Genomic DNA, 20862 nt, shown 5'->3' on the forward strand with positions numbered 1-20862 from the left:
TTTCTCTTTCATCCTGGTGTTCTGAAATTTCATGACCCTGTGTCTTGGGAAGGGTGTTTTTATTTCATTCTCTCTGTGAGACATGTTAAAATAATTTTCTGTCTAGGTGGCAAAACTTGGAGGTCTTTTCTCCAGAGTACTCACTCTCTGGAGTTTTTCTCTGGCAGCTGAATTTCAAGAAGCAGAATGGAGAAAGGAACTAAGAATCTTTGAAATCAAGATGTGGATTCTTCCCTAATCTTTCCTCTACACTGTGATCTCACTCTTTTCCCCTGTCTCTGCCAAGTGTCCTGAGTGTAGGGCCTCTTAGATTCCATTTCTCTAGATAGTAAACCTCTCTCATCCTATTGGAGAATCAAAGTTACCTGATAAAAGGAGTTATCAAAGACTCATGGCTGGGAGAGCTACTTTTATCAGCCTTTGTCTCCCTCCATCTTTTTTGAAACTAGGTACGTCTAAATTCAGAAACTTAAGGACTAAAAGAACATAAATGACTTCTCCTCATTTGATGATACCACTCTCATGGTTGAAAGTGAGGAGGAGCTGAAGAACTTCTTGATGAGGGTCAAAGGGGAGAGTGATAACGTCAGCTTAAAACTCAACCTTCAAAAAACTAAGATCATGGAATCCAGTCCCATCACTTCATGGCAAATAGAAGGGGGAAAAGTGAAAGTAGTGACAGATTTTATTTTCTTAGGCTACAAAATCACTGCAGATGGTGACTGCAGCCATGAAATTAAAAGACACTTGCATCTTGGAAAGAAAACTATGACAAACTATGACAAACCAAATGACATCACATTGCCGACAAAATTCTATATAGTCAAAGGTATGTCCTTTCCGTAGTCATGTATGGATGTGAGAGTTGGACCATAAAGAAGGCTGAACACTGAAGAATTGATGGTTTTGAATTGTGGTGCTGGAGAAGACTCTTGAGAGTCCAAGGGACTCTACAAGGAGATAAAACCAGTTAATCCTAAAGGAAATCAACCCTGAATATTAAAAGGAAGGACTGATGCTGAAGCTGAAGCTTCAATACTCTGGCTACCTGATGTGAAGAGCCAACTCATTGGAAAAGACCCTGATGCTGGGAAAGATTGAGGCCAAAAGGAGAGAGGAGCAGCAGAAGATGGGATGGGTAGATAGCATCACGGACTCAATGGATATGAATTTGAACAAACTCTGGGAGATACTGAAGGACAGGGTAGCCTGACATGCTGCAGTCCATGGAGTTGCAAAGAGCTGGACACAAGTCGGTGATTGAACAACTACTCCATTCTCTCTACTGTCCTCATTGTCACCCCTCAATATGCTCTCTGTGTTTCAGAAATTTGTCGAATATTTGTTGGCTGCTTCTTGACCTCCTCTTCTCCAACCTTAAAAGGCTAATTCTTTTATGATATAAGCATTTCAGGGCTATTCTGACACTAATCAAGGTAATGTATGTTTCTAAACCATGATGCATAACCATAAGCCTTTAAAAAATTAATTTCCAACAAAAAGTTCTTGTGAAAGATAAAATTCTTGACTCCTCAAAATGCATTTTTTTTTTTTTTAGCAATAACCACTTTTCTGAAAAGGAACAAATGGACTAGTACAATTCCTTTACATAAATATCTTAAGCCAATTTATTATCAATCTAACTCTTTAGAGAACCTCTTAGACTGTGGAAATTATATCAGGCAGCTTCATTAAAGTTCTACGATTTCTAGTTATGCTTCAATGAGGAGCATTTCCATTTTTCCAACACTGGCTTTATTTTTTTGTTTTGTTTTGTTTTTTATTTTTAGCAACCCTCCACAGCATGTAGGATCTTGGCTCTCCAAACTAGGATTGAACTGAGTAGTCCTCAGACACTGGTGTTTGGAACATCGCATTTTCAAAATGAAGGTACATCACAGTTACATTTCCATAATAAAACCAATATGCAGCTCCAGGTCAGTTGATGCTGGCCATGCCTGCTACACATGACCTCCCATGAAATTCAGATGCTGCTGTGTTGATGTTCTTACCATTCACAGAGTCTTCACTTCTCTTAGTCGTCTTCTCATATTATGTAAAGATGTCACATTACTATCCCTTCATTAAATTTGAAAACAATGAAGCTGCTCAGAGACTTAAATAGTCTCCTGAGAGAAACAGGGTGGAATACATTCAAGCATCTTTCTCTCATCTCTTCTGAAATCACCCTGCCCACCATGTTATCATACCTGTGACCTCAGGGTGTTTCAGCAGGAGGAGAAGCCCATATCTCAGTGTGGTGCTTGTCGTCTCTGTCCCAGCTATAAACAAATCCAATATAGTGTTTGCCAAGTTTTCAACAGTATACACCAGTTCTTGATTGTGCTTTTCCTAGAAATAATTTAATTAAAAAGTTACAAAGTATACAAAAAAGGAAGAAGCATGGACCACTAACAGCTAAAAAACCAAGCTGACACACATCATTCCTGAGAAGTCCAGACACGGACTTACTAAATAGAAACTTTTAGACATATGCCTTAAATATGCTTTAAAATTGATGAAAATCATCAGGAACTAAAGAAAATTTGAAAAGTATGTGAACAAGTACAGAATAATGAGGAAGTTTCTATAAAAAATAAACCAAACAGAATTTTGGAGCTAAAAAACCCAGCACCTGAAAATTTTTAAATTTACCAAAAAGTTTGAATAGTAGACAATGGGAAACTCAAGAAAGAAACAGCAAGCCTGAAGAAAGAATAAAAATTTGCAGTGTGATTATCAGAAAGAAAAAAGAATAAAGAAAAATTAATAGATCCTAAAGGACCCATGGAACTCAATCAATTGTACTAACATCCACTTTATAGAGTCCCAGAAGAGAGATCGGGAAGGAATAAGTATTTGAAATAAGAATGACTGAAAACTTCCAAAATTTTGCAAAGTACATGAATCTATAAATCCAAAGAGCTAAACAAACTCCAAGAAGGATAAAACCAAACAGACTCACAGTAAGGCATATTTTAATAAAACTGTCAAAAGCCAAAGCAAAGGAGAGAATGTTCAAAGCATCAAGAGAATAGTAACTTGTCATATACAAAGGATCATCAATATGATAACATTTCATTTTTTCCACAGAAACTGTAGAGGCCAAAAATCAGTGGAAAGATATATTTAAAATCTTGAAGGTAATTATGTCCACCAAGACTTTTGTATGTGGCAAAACTATCCCTCCATAAAATAGGAGATATAGGACACCCTAAAATAAAGGCTAAAGTGTTCCTGGTTAACAAAACCAAAGATAGAAGATGATAATTCAAAGCCAGATTGATAAAGTTCCTTGTTAAAAATAAGCATGTAGGCAAATAGAAAAGCAAAAACCACTATCGTTGTTGTTCAGTCACCAAGTCGTTTCCAACTCTTTGGGACTCCAAGGACTGCAGTATGCCAGGCTTCCCTCTCTGTCACCATCTCCTGGAATTTGCACAAGTTAGTGTGTACTAAATCAGTGATACCATTTATCCTCTGAGATGATTCATCCTCCAATCATCTTATCCTCTGTGACCCTTCTTTCCTTCTGCCGTCACTATTTCCCAGCATCAGGGTCTTTTCCAATGAGGTGGCCGAAGTACTGGAGCTTTGGGTTCATCATCAGTCCTTCCAATGAATATTCAGAGTTGATTTCCTTTAAGATTGACTGGCTTGATCTCCTTGCTATCAAAAAACTCTCAAGAGCCTTCTCCAGCACCACAGTTAGAAAGCATCAATTCTCCAGCACTCTGCCTTCTTTATTGTCCATCTGTCATGTCCATACATGACTACTGGAAAAACCATAGCCTTGACTACATGGCAAAGTAATGGCTCGGCTTTTTAATATGCTATCTAGGTTGGTCATAGCTTTCATGGCTGCAGTCACCATCCAGTGATTTTAGATACCAAGAAGAAGAAATCTGTCACTGCTTCTATTGTATTCTAGCAGAAAAGCCTCATTTCATTTTCTAAATTATGTAAAAGTTTATTTAAAAAATCATTATAAATAGATGATTCTAGGTACAAAATATAGAGATATAATTTTGTACACCAATGAAATAAGGGGGTGAAGTTGAATTGGAGCAGAGTTACTGTATGTGATTTGAAGCTACTGTGGAATCAGTTCACACTGAATTGTTATGAATTTAGAATGGCAACAATACTCTCTTTTATAAATACTAAAAAGTTAATTTTAAAATACACAAAAAATTTGAATGGAAATTAAAAAGGTACACTAGAAAAAAGTTGATCAAACAAAAATGAGGCTATATTGAAGGAATTGAGAAGCAAAATTTAAAAATACATTAGAGGAAAAAATTATAGGGCAGAAATAAATCCTTAGTATGACTGATCTTTTTGATTGAAACTCACAATTTAAGACAGATATTGAAGGAATAAAATTTTAAACTGTGTATAGAAATATTTCACTACATATATAAAAGAAGGAAATCCTGACATCTGTGACAAGATGGATGGGCCTTGTATTTATTATGCTAAGTAAAATAAATTAGATACAGAAAGACAAATACCATGTGATCAAATTTATACGTGAAATATTCTAAAAACTTGATCTCAGAGAGAACACATTGGTAGCTACCAGCGAAGGGAGAAGAGGTCAAAGTGAATGAAGGGAATCAAAGGTACAAATGTCCAGTTATAAAATAAATAAGTCCTGGTGATGTAATACACAGCATGATGACTGTAGTTAATAACATACTGCCTATTTGAATTGCTGAGAGTAAATCCTAAGATTTATAAGCAAAAAATCTAAAACTATGTGTGGTAATAAATGTTAATTATACATATTGTAGTAATCATTTTGTATAATATGGAATCATTATATGGTACAGCTATAACTAACTGTTATATAACTGTACATGTTTCAGGTCAACTATTCTCAACAAAAAAACCCTGTATGTTGTACAAGAAACTCACTTGAGATGCTAAAATACAAATATATTGAATGAGAAAGAAGGAAAGAGATTTTGTAAGCTATGAGTAGCCAAATAAAGCTAGACTGGCTATATTGATATTAGAAAAAAATTATCAAAAACAGTTTAAAGAGAAAAAATAAGAATGAGATCCTTTATACTGACTAAAAAGGTGAATTCATCAAGAAATTATATAATTATAAACATGTATTCATCAAGCAACAGAGCCCCCAAAATATTTGAAGCAAACATTGAAAGACCCAATAAGATAAATGCAGAGTTCTACAGTAATCATGCAAGACTTCAATATCCAACTTTCAATAATGGATAGTACTACTAGACAAAAGATTGGTGAGCAAACATAAAAACTTGAACACTAGAATCAACTATACTTACAGACATAGAAGGAAAACTTCAGTCAACAACAGCAGAATATACATGCTTCTCCAGTGTACATACCACATTCTCCACATGTTAGATCATAAACAATTCTCAACAAACTCAAAAAGATTTAAAAAATGATACAACTTATCTTCTCTGACCACAGTAAAATGAGGCTAAACATTAATAGAAGAAAGAAAGAAAATGAAGTCATGTCTGACTCTTTGCAACCCCATGGCCCGCCAAATTCCTCTGTCCATGGGATTCTCCAGGCAAGAATAATGGAGTGGGTTGAATTTCTTTCTCCAGGGGAATCTTCCTGACCCAGGGATTGAACCTGGGTCTCCTGCATTGCAGGCAGACTCTTTATGGTTTGAGCCACCTGAGAATCCCCTAAACATCAATAGCAGAATGAAAAATTAAAAATTCACAAATTTATAAATGTATAAAAATGAATCTGATAGTTCTACACGTAAAGACCTTGGAAGCTTCAACTCCATTCCTAAAAACAATTAAAAAGCTGAGCAGACTGAAAAATAAATTTTTCAAAGACTCTTAAGAGTGTTGAGCACAAAGGGAACACCAATGCCCCCTAGATTGGAGAGGATGACAGGTGAATACAGGGAGTCAGACTTACCAAAAGGAGCTTCAGTGAGTGAAAAGAACCATGAGAACAAGTATCAGGGAAGGAAAAATCTGAATTGTAATAGATAAATCACTCAAGGGTTAGCATGAACAACTTTGAGAGACAGGGTGACCCCATCTTCCAGGGGCCATCAATTTTTTTTGAGATTTATCTCTAGGAGTTTTAGCAAGTTCTCAAAGTATAACTGGAGAAAAAAATCCTTTATGCTTCCAGCAGAGGAAGGGCAAAGGAGTGTTTTTAAAATATATCAGAGCACTCTATTCTTAACAAACCTTGCCCTCAACAGAAACTAGCTAAATCAATAGCCTCACCTACTGGGGTATTATCAGAGCCTAACTGACTGAAGGAAAAGGAAATACTCAATCCAGTCAGCTCTAGCATTCCATGTGAGGGAAGAAAAATATTCAACTCTAGTCTACTAAACCTATTGTCTTCCACCTAAGGAAGGAGAAAAACACATGTAAAGCTCACAGTCCAGAGGCAAAGTTTCATTTAATGTATGAGACCGATTCATAGGACAATAGAATGTTTCCCCTCCTCCCATGTCACCATCACCTTACTAAATGACTATTTGTAACAGTTCCTTTCACCAAGCACATCATGTTCACCATTCCACGAGAAATTACAAGGCATACCAAAAGGCAAAAACCAGAATTTGAGAGAGCAAGCATCAAAACCAGACATGACAGGGATGTGGAATTATCAGATTAGAACATCAGATTATATTCTTCTGCTCATGGATTTAATGTATAAAGAAGAAAACCATGCAAGAACAGATGGGGAATGGAAGGAAAGAGATAGAAATCCTAAGAATGAATCAAAGAGAAATGCTAGAGATCAATACACTGTAACAGAAATAAAGAAAGCCTTTGATGGGCTTCTCGGTAAACTGGACATAGCTGAAGAAAGAATCTTGAGGAAATTTCAACAAAAACCACCAATGCAAAGAGACCAAAGACCTTTAAAAGAGAGAAAAAAAAAGCATATCCAAGGACTATGAGACAAGTTCAAAATGTGTAACATATTCGTGACTGGCGATAGAAAAAAAAAAGAGATAAAGGAACAGAAGAAATATTTGAAACAATAATGACTGAGAATTTCCCTCAAATTAATATTACATACTAAACCACCAATTAAGAAAATTTAAGGAACATTAACAAAATATATATCAAAAAAGCAAAACATAATCAAAAAGCTCCTGCACCTAGGCATATATTTTCAAATTACCAAAATAAATAAATAAATTTAAAATTCTGAAAAAAAGAGGAAAAGAGCATCTTACTTATTAAAGAACAATAAGAAGAATCATTCTGACATCTCCTTACATACCTCAGAAGCAAAAGGACAATGGAGTGAAATACTGAAAGCATCAAGAGAAAGAAATCATCAGCCAAGACTGTGAACCCTGCAAAATGATGCTTCATTAGGGAAAGAGAAATGAAGACTTTCTTGGGGGAAAAAAGCCCAAAAAGCAAAAATTGAAAGAATTTGTTGCCAATAAAACCGCTTTGCAAGAACTGTTAAAAGAATTGTTCAGAGAGAAGGAAAATCACATAGGTAAGAAACACATCAATATAAATGAAGAGCTACAAAGAATGAGTGAAGGTTAAAGTTATTTTCTTTGCTCTTAATTGATCTCAAAGCTAAAAGTTTGTTCAAAATAATAACAATGAATTTAATTGGGTAATTCTTATGAATATGTCATGCAAACATACATGCTTATATAAAAGTGGGAAGAATGATAGCCTGATACAAGGAATGGAAGGGAAGAATCAGAATTATTTTGTTACTACCTGTGAAGTGGTGCTGAAACAACCAGGTAACCTCAAGGAAAGGAGTGAAGTTAGAGTCTGCCTCACTTCATACACAAAATGTAACCCAGAATAGATGAAAATTTTAATGTAAGAGCTAAACATATAAAAACTCTTAGAAGAAAAAGTGGTCAGTTTTCACAAACACAGATTTGGCAACAGATCCTTAGAGTTGACACCAAAGTTACAAATATATGTGTATATATTTGTCTTATATATGTATTTGTCTGATACATATGCTGGACTTAATTAAAGTAAAAAATGTTGTGTATCAAAGTAAAAATATTTGTGTATCAAAAGACATAGTCAAAGATCTGAAGTGACAATCTATATGTTGAGAGAAAATACTTGCATTTTATATATATGTAAGAGAAGCACAAGCTGGAATCAAGATTGCCGGGAGAAATATCAATAACCTCAGATACACCGATGACCCCACCCTTATGGCAGAAAGTGGAGAAGAACTAAAGAGACTCTTAATGAAAGTGAAAGAGGAGAGTGAAAAGGTTGGCTTAAAGCTCAACATTCAGAAAACGAAGATTATGGCATCTGGTCCCATCACTTCATGGCAAATAGATGGGGAAACAGTGGAAACAGTGTCAGACTTTATTTTGGGGGGCTCCAAAATCACTGCAGATGGTGACTGCAGCCATGAAATGAGAAGACCCTTACTCCTTGGAAGGAAAGTTATAACCAACCTAGATAGCATATTAAAAAGCAGAGACATTACTTTGCCAACAAGGGTCCATCTAGTCAAGGCTATGATTTTTCCAGTAGTCATGTATGGATGTGAGAGTTGGACTGTGAAGAAAGCTGAGCGCCGAAGAATTGATGCTTTTGAACTGTGGTGTTGGAGAAGACTTGAGAGTCCCTTGGACTCCAAGGAGATCCAACCAGTCCATTCTGAAGGACATCAGTCCTGGGTGTTCTTTGGAAGGAATGATGCTAAAGCTGAAACTCCAGTACTTTGGCCACCTCATGCGAAGAGTTGACTCATTGGAAAAGACTCTGATGCTGGGAGGGATTGGGGGCAGGAGGAGAAGGGGACAACAGAGGATGAGATGGCTGGATGCCATCACTGGCTCAATAGACGTGAGTTTGAGTGAACTCTGGGAGCTGGTGATGGACAGGGAGGCCTGGCGTGCTGCAATTCATGGGGTTGCAAAGAGTCGGACACGACTGACTGACTGAACTGAACTGAACTGAAGGGCATAATGCACAAAATATCAACTTTGACTTATAGCTATAGCTCAATGACAAAGACAAGCAGCACAATTTTTTTAAAATATCTTAAATACTGCCGGGGGCCAGCGTGAGGAACTCCGCCCATGGCAAAGGTCATGAGGAAGGAGGCTTGGCATACGCAAAGGCGTGACAAGCCTCAGGAAATCCCCTGTTCCCGAGCATCTACCCCAAAACCAGAGTCTGTTTTATGCTCTCACCTACACCTCTGACTTTACGGGGGGCTCTCCCCCATCACCATTTCTCTTGGAGAAGGAGTTAACTTGCAGCTCCAAGGCAATAAAAATTCCTGGGCGTGACAAGAGTGTTTCAGCTTACGGACTCCTCTGAAGGTTATCTAGCCACATGTGATTGTTTACAGCCTCCCAACCTGAGAGGCATGAGATGTTTTAGACTTTCTAAAGGCAAATTCTCTGGGGGAGTTAGAAATTATTAGTATAGTGGGTTGGTTAGGAATTATATTGGTGAAGGGTTTTTCATTTGTTGTGTCAATAATTGCTGCAAATCCCCTGCTCTGGGTGGGACAAGGATGTCTCAGGTCAAACCTCTCTGCTGACAGACTAGCTTGTGTGACAGGATTATCCATACTCCTGCCACTATGCACACGATTGTTTACTACCTCTTAACCATAAACAGCACAGAGAGTTTTGGAGTATTTTGAGAGTCTTAATTAGCATAGGGCTTTTTCTTCTTGCTGAGTCAATGATTGCCGCCAGGCCTCCATATCCTTAGGCACCTGGGAATACATTAATCAATGTATTTGGACTATAGAAAAGGAATATAGTAGTTTTTAAGGTTAGCAATACTAGACTTTTTGAGTTAATGAATTTTCTCTTTTGTAATAGATCACTGTACTTTGTTATAAATCACTGTGTCCTTGCTATGTAAAAATGTAACTTTTTCACTATCTTAAGACTAAATAGATCTTAAGGGGAACACTGGTGAAAGGATTTTCATTTGTTGGGCTGATGTTTGCTGCTAAATCTCCATGTTCCCTGCCCTTATAACGAATATAACTAACATATAGGAGAAATAAGTATTAACCTTTAAGCATATAGGAGAAATAAGTATTAACCTTTAAGATTAATCATATTAACCTTGGGTTAAATAAATTCCTTTCTTGATTGTAACTCACTACACCCTCACCCTATAAGAATGTAACTTTATTTGGAGGAAGGTGCCTGGTTTAAGAAAAAACACCCTTGGAAAAAATAAGTTTTTGGTTATCAGAAAGAAAGGATCATAAAATCCCTAAGACCTTTTTATGTGAAGCACCTGATTTTGATAAAGGTCAGGACTGCTGACCCCCGCGTGACTCTGTATTCATCCCTATATGTAACAAAAGGTATATAAGCAAACCCCAAAATAAAGAAATCCGATCAGTTTCCGGAAAGACTGATACCCCCATGTCGTTTCTTTCTTGCTCCCTGTTTTTCTGGCCGAATTCCCATCTGGAGCATGGATGCTATTCCATGTAATCCAAGTTATTCAGCCTCTTTTTCTCCACTAATCTTCCTACTATACTATCCGTTTCTAATCTCTCTATATATCTGTAATTAAATATGTATTTTTCCAAGGACGCCAACTCCATCCCCACCTTCAAATCACCCTGGATCCACCGGGGCTGGACCCCGGCAAGATATTTTTATTTTAGAATTTAAAAAGTCTCCATTCCCTTGCTCCAAACCAGAAGACATTTTCCCCTGCATATAGTATAAGAGTAATGTTGGTTAGAAACTGGCTGGTGTTTAAAGCTGAAGATAGCCATGACTATTTAACCTAAGTTGTATGCTGAAGGAAGATTGTCTTGGAAATACTAAATTGGGTAAGTATTTAAAAAAAAAAAAAAGATTTGCGTTGAGTGGTGGGGGGAAAACACTAATAGAAAAAGATCTGAAATTAGGAAAAGTACAGTTGATACAAATTAATAGTTAGCAGTGAAACTGACTTAACACAGTTGGGACTTTGTTAACTTCAGGTTTATGATACATCTTACTTGGAGGTTAATATTGCAAGGACTTTAGTAACTTGTGGCTGATTAAGTCTAGGCTTGAAACACTTTTCAACCCACAGTGAGCTACATTTGCAAAATTTTTTAAAATTATGTATAAATTCAGAATGCCTGAAAAGTATTGTAATTTAAAATGAAGCAGCACAATTTTAAAATGGCAAAGAACTTGAATAACATTTCTCCAAAGGAGATATAAAAATGGGTAACAACCCATTAACACCCTACAAAAATAAGTTCAACATCATCGTTCATTAGGGAAATGTAAATTAAAGCTACAATGATAAACCACTTCACATTAACTAGGAAAGCTTTAATAATGACAAGAAATTGGAAATTAAGCACTGGCAATTATGTCAGAAAACAGAAACCTTCGATTGCCAGTGGGAATATAAATGCTGCAATCACTACTGAAAAAATTTGGCTGTTCCTCAAAATGTTAGACATAAAATTACCACATCTCATCAGTTCCACCCTTAGGAATCTATTCAATGAAAGTGAAAACATGTCCATGAAGAAACATCATTCATAAGACCCAAAGGCAGACAACACAGATGTCTAATAGTACATGCATGAATAAAAAATTATCATATGTACATAAAATAAAAAATTATGCAGTCATAAAAGAGAAAAGCAACGTACTGATACATACTATAACTTAGATAAACCTCCAAAACATACTAGGTGAAAGAAGTTAGAAACAAATGTGTTAATACTATGAGTTCTGTTATACACTATACCCATAACAAGAAAATTCATAGACTCAAAACATAGACTACAGGTTGACACATGATGGGGTGGAGGAAATGGACAGTGATGATTTAATGGATATGGTATGTTTCTGCAAAGTGATGGAAAAATATTTTAATGAATGAGCTAATTGTAAGACAAAAATTGTAGCACTAAATATCAATAAAGTGTATACTTTAAATGGTTAATTATATGGATGTAAATTTAACCTCAATTTTAAAATGACATTATTCCATAAGTTGATCTACATATTTCCTGCAATCTGTGTCATAATCACCACTGATTTCTTTGCATAAATTGATGTCTATCCTAAAAAGCATCTGGAAATTCAAGAGACACACAAAACCAAAGCAATCTTTAAAATGACAAAAAATTAAAGGACTCATACTTCTCAACTTCAAAACTAACTGTTGTTGTTGTTCAGTTACTGAGTTATGTCCAACTCTTTGCCACCCCATGGACTGCAGCATGCCAGGCTCCTCTGTCCTCCACTACCTCCCAGAGTTTCCTCAGATTAATGTATATTAAGTCGATGATACTATCTACCCATCTCATCTTGTGCCATCCCCTTATTCTTTTGCCTTCAATCTTTCCCAGCATCAGGGCCTTTTCCAAAGAGTCAGTTCTTCATATTAGGTGGCCAAAATATTGGAGCTTCAGCCTCAGCATCAGTCCTTCCAATGAATATTCAGGGTTGATTTCCTTTTGGATTGACTGGTTTGCTATCCTTGCAATCTAAGGGACTCTCAAGTTCTCCAGCACCACAATTCAAAAGCATGAGTTCTTTGGCACTCAGCCTTCTTTGCGGTCCAGCTCTCACATCCATACATGACTAATGAAAAAACAAATAGCTTTAACTATATGGATCTATATTGGCAAAGAGATGTCTCTGATTAAAAAAAAAAAAAACTAATTAAAATGACCAGATGAAAGTGTAAGGACTAACATTTAGATTACTGGAATAGATGTCAGATTACATAATTACACCCTCAAACTTGGGGTCAGTTGGTTTTTTTGACAAAGATGCTGAGATGATTCATGTGGGGAAAATAATCTTTTCAACACATGGTGCAGGATTCATGCTCACAGACACGTAATTTCAACTCTATATTGATGCCAATTCATTTTACTTCACACAAAATTAAGGCTTCTCTCTTCCATCCACCTACTCTTTCCCATCACGGGCCAATATATACGGCATTATATATACAGCATTCACCCATCTGAAATTCCCTATCTTGCCCTTCAGTGCTAATATATTAAGATTTATTTCCAACCACCTGACAGGCAAAAAGTTCAGCTAGGTTAAGCCATTCTTTTCCATTTCCTCATACAGTGTGCGCAATTATCATGTCCATCATCATATCATACCACAATATTTTATATGTTCTAACTTGTCTCTAAGTGTTTCCATTTCACCTGAGGTGTCATCTGTCTTTCCATAGGTATATTATTAGTATGTGAAGAGTAGAATCAGTATATTCAACTGATTAAATAGTTAAATGTTATATCTTCCAAAATAGATTCTTACTATAGATTTATACATAATTCAAATACTTGTCAGCATAGAATGCCAAACCACTGAAACATCTCCAATAAATTCAATGACCCCCAAATTGCATAAGCAACCAAGTTATTGAGTTGTCATTAACATTTTACCTGCTCCATCCTGATTAGGAAACAATCAATAAAATCCTGAGGGTTGTTAATGTCTAGGGATGTTTGGTGTTCTCTTGTTTTCTCAAAAATATAACTCTTTATATTAGCAAAGTTTTTAAAGAATTTGTTATGGCTCCCTGGGAAACAATCAATGAGAACAGGGAAAGTATTGCAGACCTAGAAAAGAAAACAATAGTTTATTAAATAAAGAACACCTTATGAAAATTTATATACTATATGCCCATCCTTGGTGAGCAGCCATGTTAAAATAGTAATATAACATGGTCTTTGTATTGAAATATTTATTTAACAATACACTATATCTATGTTGATAGATGTATTTGAGGAAGAAAATTCAACCCAGGGATGAAAGATGATAATCATTTCCTCTATTCACACATCAGTAGTCATGTATGGATGTGAGAGTTGGACTGTGAAGAAGGCTGAGCACCAAAGAATTAATGCTTTTGAACTGTGGTGTTGGAGAAGACTCTTGAGAGTCCCTTGGACTGCAAGGAGATCCAACTAGTCCATTCTGAAGGAGATCAGTCCTGGGATTTCTTTGGAAGGAATGATGCTAAAGCTGAAACTCCAGTACTTTGACCACCTCATGAGAAGAGTTGACTCATTGGAAAAGACTCTGATGCTGGGAGGGATTGGGGGCAGGAGGAGAAGGGGATGACAGAGGATGAGATGGCTGGATGACATCACTGACTCGATGGACGCGAGTCTGGGTAAACTCCGGGAGTTGGTGATGGACAGGGAGGCCTGGCATGCAACTGAACTGAACTGAATAGTCACACATCATGTTTATAGTATAAAATCACCCTTATATCAATTATCTTATTGTTTTTTACAACAAGTTTTCCCTACAATCATGAAATAAGGGATGAATTTACATTTTATAGATGAAAATAGAGGTTAAGAGAATTTGGATAACTTGATATGCACAGAGCTGATTCCTTATGTTTCTATTTCTATTTAGTAGCCTCAAACATAAAATCAGTATTTTAGAACCTAGAAGGTTCAAAAGACACCATGGAACACAACTCAACATTTTATGGATAAAGTAACTGGGAACCAGAGCAATTAAGTGACCTTTATGAAGTCACACCATTGTCTTTTAGGCAGAAGGCAGAACATGTCAGCTCAGCACGGGGTACACCTGTGAGGATTGTTTATGGTTCCTACACCAAGGAAATAATAATTTTGTCATCCCCAAAGCAATTATTTTGTCAGTCAGGATGCCAACTGAAGTATCAAATTCTCCTATCCTAGTCAGTGTCCCCCGGCAGCACTCTCCCCCTCAAAGGAGATCTTCTCTTCCTTCCCCAAAGCAGATATTTCTGCCAATACGCTGAAGTAGCAACTAAGTGGAGACTGAATGACTAGACCTGTGGGCAATGGAAGCCTTTCCAGAAGGATCTGGAAGTCCTTCTACTGCTGTGGGCATGCTTTGGAGAAGTCACCAAAGTTGTTTATGGAAAAACCGCTAAACAGAGTCAACGGGATGGAATTGCAGTTTTGTACTATCCTGGGCATGTATTTTCCTGTCTATTCTAAAGGGCTTAGTCATCTGCACTAGATGAGCACTCCACGATGCTAAGCTCTGGGCAGGTCTGTGCTCTTCATACATTCACCTCACAGCTTTGTGCAGAGAGAGATCTGGACCTCACACAGAAAACAGCAGAAATGATTCTTCAAAAAAAAAGGAACTTGGCCTCACCTGCATCCATGGAGAGCTCAGAATTCTGGCGTTTTCAGTAAGCATTTTCATTATAGCTAGAAAAACCTGATCTTTATACTCAAAACGGTTCTGGAAAATAATGGAGCAGATCACATTGCAGGGAGCACAGCCCAGGATGAAAGTGGGATCGCAGGGCAACCCTAAAGAATAACAATTTAAACACATCATTAAAGTATACATGTGAAAAACACTTTGCCTTTGAGACAACAGGTAATGGTTATGTTAGAAAGTTAGTCAATATTTCTCCTACAAATTCTTAACAGCACAATATTCAACATGCACAAAATTAACACATCACTTTTACCTTAATCTGAATAGCTAGTTAAATAATGCTTTTAAAAAAATATTAAAATCATATCCAGTGCCAATACTTGTGCTCTCTTCACCCAGCATTCCTTTGCCCAAGAGATAAAGAAGAAAATATTTAAAGATACTATTTTCAACAGAAATAGGAGAGAATGTAAGTGCATCCCTTGGATGGTTTACAATCCCCCTGGACTGGCAAGATGCAGAACTGGCAGAGAACAGCAGGGGACACACCATGCAATACAAACTTAAAATCTGAATACAAGCAATTGTTAGGAAAAGGATTATGGAAATCCAGGAAAGGAAAAGGACAACTTTTAATTAGTTGTAAGAAGTGGTTGTACTTGAGATGATCTTGAGTAATTATATTTTGTAGTATTTCTGTGGTACCTCAGCTTTTTGAAAGCCCCTTCAGTGAAACTCACTGGATATATGTCATGTTATTGTTGTTAGGTATTACCATGCCATTTTAAAGAATAAGAAGACAAGGTCTTGGAAGTAGGAGAGATTCAGCCAGAGTCACAGGGCAAGAGAGGGGCAACGTGGGGACTCAAACCTGGGTCTTTGGAATTCAAGTTCAATGGCCATGCAATGCTCCCACTGCTTTATAATCCAATCATTCTTTGCCTTTAAATTAGAATCTAAGAGCAAAGCCATGAAGCAAAATGAAAATGCAATTTAAAAATCCTGGGTACAAAAATAGAATCACAGACATAGAAAACAGACCAGTGGTTGCCAGTGGGGACGTTTGGCAGAGGGGTGAAGCGGAGTAGAAAGTTGGGGTTAGCAGAGCTAGTTACTTAGTTACTAGTTAATTACTTAGTTACTTAGTTATTTAGTTACTACTTCAGATGTAAATTCAGTTCAGTTCAGTTCAGTCGCTCAGTCATGTCTGACTCTTTACGACTCCATGAATCGCATTACGCCAGGCCTCCCTGTCCATCACCATCTCTCGGAGTTCACTCAAACTCACGTCCTTCGAGTCATTGATGCCATCCAGCCATCTCATCCTCTGTCGTCCCCTTCTCCTCCTGCCCTCAATCCCTCCCAGCATCAGAGTTTTTTCCAATGAGTCAACTCTTTGCATGAGGTGGCCAAAGTACTGGAGTTTCAGCTTTAGCATCATTCCTTCCAAAGAACACCCAGGACTGATATCCTTCAGAATGGACTGGTTGGATCTCCTTGCAGCCCAAGGGACTCTCAAGAGTCTTCTCCAACACCACAGTTCAAAAGCATCAATTCTTCGGCACTCAACTTTCTTCACAGTCCAACTCTCGCATCCATACATGACCACAGGAAAAACCATAGCCTTGACTAGATGGACCTTTGTTGGCAAAGTAATGTCTCTGCTTTTCAATATGCTATCTAGGTTGGTCATAACTTTTCTTCCAAGGAGTAAGCATCTTTTAATTTCATGTTTATGTATAAAAGTTATGTATAAAATGGGTAAACAACAAAGTCCTACTTAGTTACTTAGTTGGGGTTAGCAAAGTTACTTAGTTACTATTTCAGCTATAAAAGTTTGGTGGAGGGGTGTTATACATAAGAGTTATGTATGAAGTAGATAAACAACAAAGTCCTACTATACAGCACAGAGAACTATATTTTCCATAATGAAACAATATTTTTAAAAGAATGTATATATATATATATATGTATGCATGTATAACTAAACCATTTTGCTGTACAGAAGAAATTAACATTGTAGATCAATTATACTTCAATAAAGGAAATTGGTTTAAAATAATTTAAAAATTTTTTAAAGATGGCATTTTCATATAATTTAATTACTAACATTGTTAATGCTGATTATCATCCTTCTGAAAATTCTGTAGTATATTAAGCACTGGAGACTTTCCAGTGGTGGTCCAGTGGTTAAGAATTCACCTTCCAATGCAGGGGATGTGGGATCTATTGGAAAACTAAGATTCCACATGCCAGGAGGCAACTAAGCCTGTGAACCTCCACTAGGAAGCCTGCATGCTGCAAACTACAGAGTCCACAAGCCACAACTAGAGAGAAACCCACATATTACAATCAAGATCCAGGATGCCACAAGTAAGATCAATGCAGCCAAAACTAAATAAATACATTTAAAAGAAGAGAATGTCAGAAAACAATCAACTACAATCTCAGGGTATCAGTTATATGAATGAATCACATTCATATAAAGAATTTTTCTGAATCTTTTTCAAATCATGGGAAATCTGTACTAGATAATGTACAATGTTGCTGAGAACTTCAAGATAAAGCTATTTAGAAAGAAGCCAACGTGATAAATAGATGCCCTGGAATATTATTCAGCCATAAAAATGAAAGATCGTATCATATGCTACAATATGAATAAAAAGTGAGCACACTGTACTAAGTGGAAATAATCGATTACAGAAGAACAAATGTTGCATGATTCCACTTATATATGAAGTATCTATAGTAGTCAAATTCATAGAAACAGAAAACAGAATGCTAGTTGCCAGGGTCAGGGGGAAGAGGAAATGAAGATGACTTCAGTATACCTCTGCCTTAGACCAACTCATGCAAAGAATGAGATCTAGAAACCTCATCCTGTCCCTATGAAACTCATGTACAGTATCAGCCAGTGTTGGTTTCTTTGTTGCTGTTGTGTGGTTATTTTAAGGTACAAAAGGTTCCAGGAAGAGATTTTTCTCAAAAGCCAATTCAAACCAGGTTGGGCCCAACCACAAGACTGGAGACGAAGCACACTAACCAAAACCTGTCCAAAAGCTACCTTTGCTTCATGTGAATGCTAAAACCTCCTCTGCAGTCAGAGATTAAGGCCCATTAACACAACACATGATGTGTGAAGACGCGTGCTCCCAAACCAGGCTCCTGTGAAATTATGACAACCTTTATATGTAATGACAAAACTTTCTTGCCAAATATTCATCCCCTGCCCTGATAAAAGGACAAAGCTTTCCTTGCTCAGGAAGCCAGAGCTTTGAAAAATATTCCCTTTACTAGATGCAAATAAACACTTCAATTCATATGTCAATTACTCTTGGAGTTGTCTCTGATTAAAAGCTCATTGAGAAGTGAACTCCTTTAGGTATGGCAACAGAGAGTCATAGTTCAAAGAGTACAAAGTATCAGGCCTGTAAGATGAACAGTTCTAGAGACCTGCTGTATAACAGTATGATTATACTTAACAAACTCAGCGCTGTAAGTAAGTATTCACTTAACAGTTTGTTAAGATGGTAGATTTCACGTTAGGTGGTTTTTTTAGTATAAATTTTTGAAAGGTGTTGGGAAGAAATGGTTAAGACATAGATAAAAGAAACATGTATCTTGGGCTTCTATGCCAGGTTCCAGGGTCTTAAGTCTTAAAAACAAAAACCATTTACTTTAGCTAAACTGGCAGAGGTAATTGGGAAAAGAGGTAATTTGGGGTGGGTATTTCTTTGTCTATATGTGAGTCACAGGTAAAATCTGATTTGCTGTCATTTGTTTCACTTAATACAGGATAAAGAATTTTAAAATAGCAGAATTTGGGACTTCCAAGGCTGATTTTATTTTTCTGGGCTCCAAAATCACTGCAGATGGTGGTTGCAGCCATGAAATTAAAAGACACTTGCTCCTTGGAAGGGAAGTTATGACCAACCTGGACAGCATATTAAAAAGCAGAGACATTACTTTGCCAACAGAGATCTGTCTAGTCAAGGCTATGGTTTTTCCAGTAGTCATGTATGGATGTGAGAGTTGGACTATAAGGAAAGTAGAAGAATTGATGCTTTTGAATTGTTGTGTTGGAGAAGACTCTTGAGAGTCCCTTGGACTGCAAGGAGATCCAACCAGTCCATCCTAAAGGAGATCAGTCCTGGGTATTCATTGGAGGGACTGAGGTTGAAGCTGAAACTCCAGTACTTTGGCCACCTCATGCGAAGAGTTGACTCATTGGAAAAGACCCTGATGCTGGGAGGGATTGAGGGCAGGAGGAGAAGGGGATGACAGAGGATGAGATGGCTGGATGGCATCACTGACTTGATGGACGTGAGTTTGAGTGAACTCTAGGAGTTGTTGATGGACAGGGAGGCCTGGCGAACTGCAGTTCATGGGGTCACAAAGAGTCGGACACGACTGAGCGGCTGAACTGAACTGAACTGATACCTGGTACTGCAAGGTAAACAATTATCATACACTTGTTAAAAAGTCCAATAAAGATGGGGCAAGTTTGCAAATTGAAAAGAGAGCCAAATTTGACTTAGAGGAGACAGGGTAAAGAGATGTTGAAATGTTGAAATCTAGTTAAAAAACCATTTTTTTTATAACTTGGTATTTTACAGAATTATGACATAGCAAATATTTATTCAAAATATATAAATCAATACAGTGAGTATTATGCAACAAAAAATAATGAGTGCTGATATTTTAAAATAGTGTTGGTTTTTAGAAAAATCATAATTGATGAGAACTGCAATAAGATATCCCTAAATGATTAAAATCATATGGCATTACTATTGGCAGGTATGATAGGTTTGGGCCTTGGAAATACTCTCAGACAAGTCTGTGAGGATGAACACATAAATATAGTTCAATTACGTGAATGTACATGATACTGGTTTCACGCTCCATAAGTGTATGAGGAGGTCATTCCCACCCTATCCAGGTAACAACTATTCCCTGCTGAAATGCTCTGAAGTAGACAATTCATATTTACGCTATGAGAAAAATATTGTTTTCTCACTTTTTCAGGAAATGCTTCAGAACTATTTTTTTGTGATTTCTGATGTGAAAACAAGGTTCAGAAAAAGTATGATAAGTGACCTTTAAATCCACCCTGTGTGCACAACCATGCTGCTGCTGCTGCTGCTGCTGCTGCTGCTGCTAAGTCGCCTCAGTCATGTCCGACTCTGTGCGACTCCATGGACTGCAGCCCACCAGGCTCCCCCGTGTGCACCAAACGATCCAGCATGGCTACACGAAAGTTCCCTTGGCTCCCTCTTCTTCACAGCCTCCCCCTTCAAAGGAAGGGCTGCAATCATGATCCATAGGAAAATGCGGCCACTCCTGAAATGTTTCCAAGGGCGTCACTGGAGAAGACAGCAGTCTGTTAAGGTCAGAGTTACAGAGCACAGAATCACCCACCGTTGGTTTTCCGCAGCTCCTCCACTAGGCAGCGCGCTTCCTCTTGAACGCGGTCCTCGATGCTCCTCTTCCCCATCCCGAAATTCCGCAGCGTCATTAGAGAGAAGCGCCGGGTCTCCTTCCATATCTTCCCGTTGCTGAAAATGATTCCTGCCAGGAGGAGAAACAGAGACTATCAACAGGAGGGAGGCCCTAGGCAAGGAGGAGTGAGCTTACAGTCAGCAGCCTTTCTGGTGGATCCAGCTCTGCTGGAGGGCTCTTAAGACAAACCCCTCTTTTCCATCCTCCTCATC

General features: G+C 37.5%; 1 protein-coding gene across 2 annotated transcripts in view; it reads right to left on the bottom strand.

Moving 5' to 3' along the window:
- Positions 1 to 20862, bottom strand: part of LOC102185056 (cytochrome P450 2C9) — a 45015-nt gene that overhangs the window by 6334 nt on the left and 17819 nt on the right. For both annotated transcript variants that reach the window (XM_018041337.1, XM_005698248.3), the window contains 4 exons: positions 20570 to 20719; positions 15140 to 15300; positions 13414 to 13590; positions 2211 to 2352 (listed from right to left, as the gene is read on the bottom strand). In XM_018041337.1, the coding sequence (XP_017896826.1) occupies positions 2211 to 2352; positions 13414 to 13590; positions 15140 to 15300; positions 20570 to 20719 (630 nt within the window). The remainder of the gene's footprint in view (positions 1 to 2210; positions 2353 to 13413; positions 13591 to 15139; positions 15301 to 20569; positions 20720 to 20862) is intronic.

Source organism: Capra hircus, chromosome 26 (assembly GCF_001704415.2).
Source record: "Capra hircus breed San Clemente chromosome 26, ASM170441v1, whole genome shotgun sequence".
Classification (NCBI taxonomy): domain Eukaryota; kingdom Metazoa; phylum Chordata; class Mammalia; order Artiodactyla; family Bovidae; genus Capra; species Capra hircus.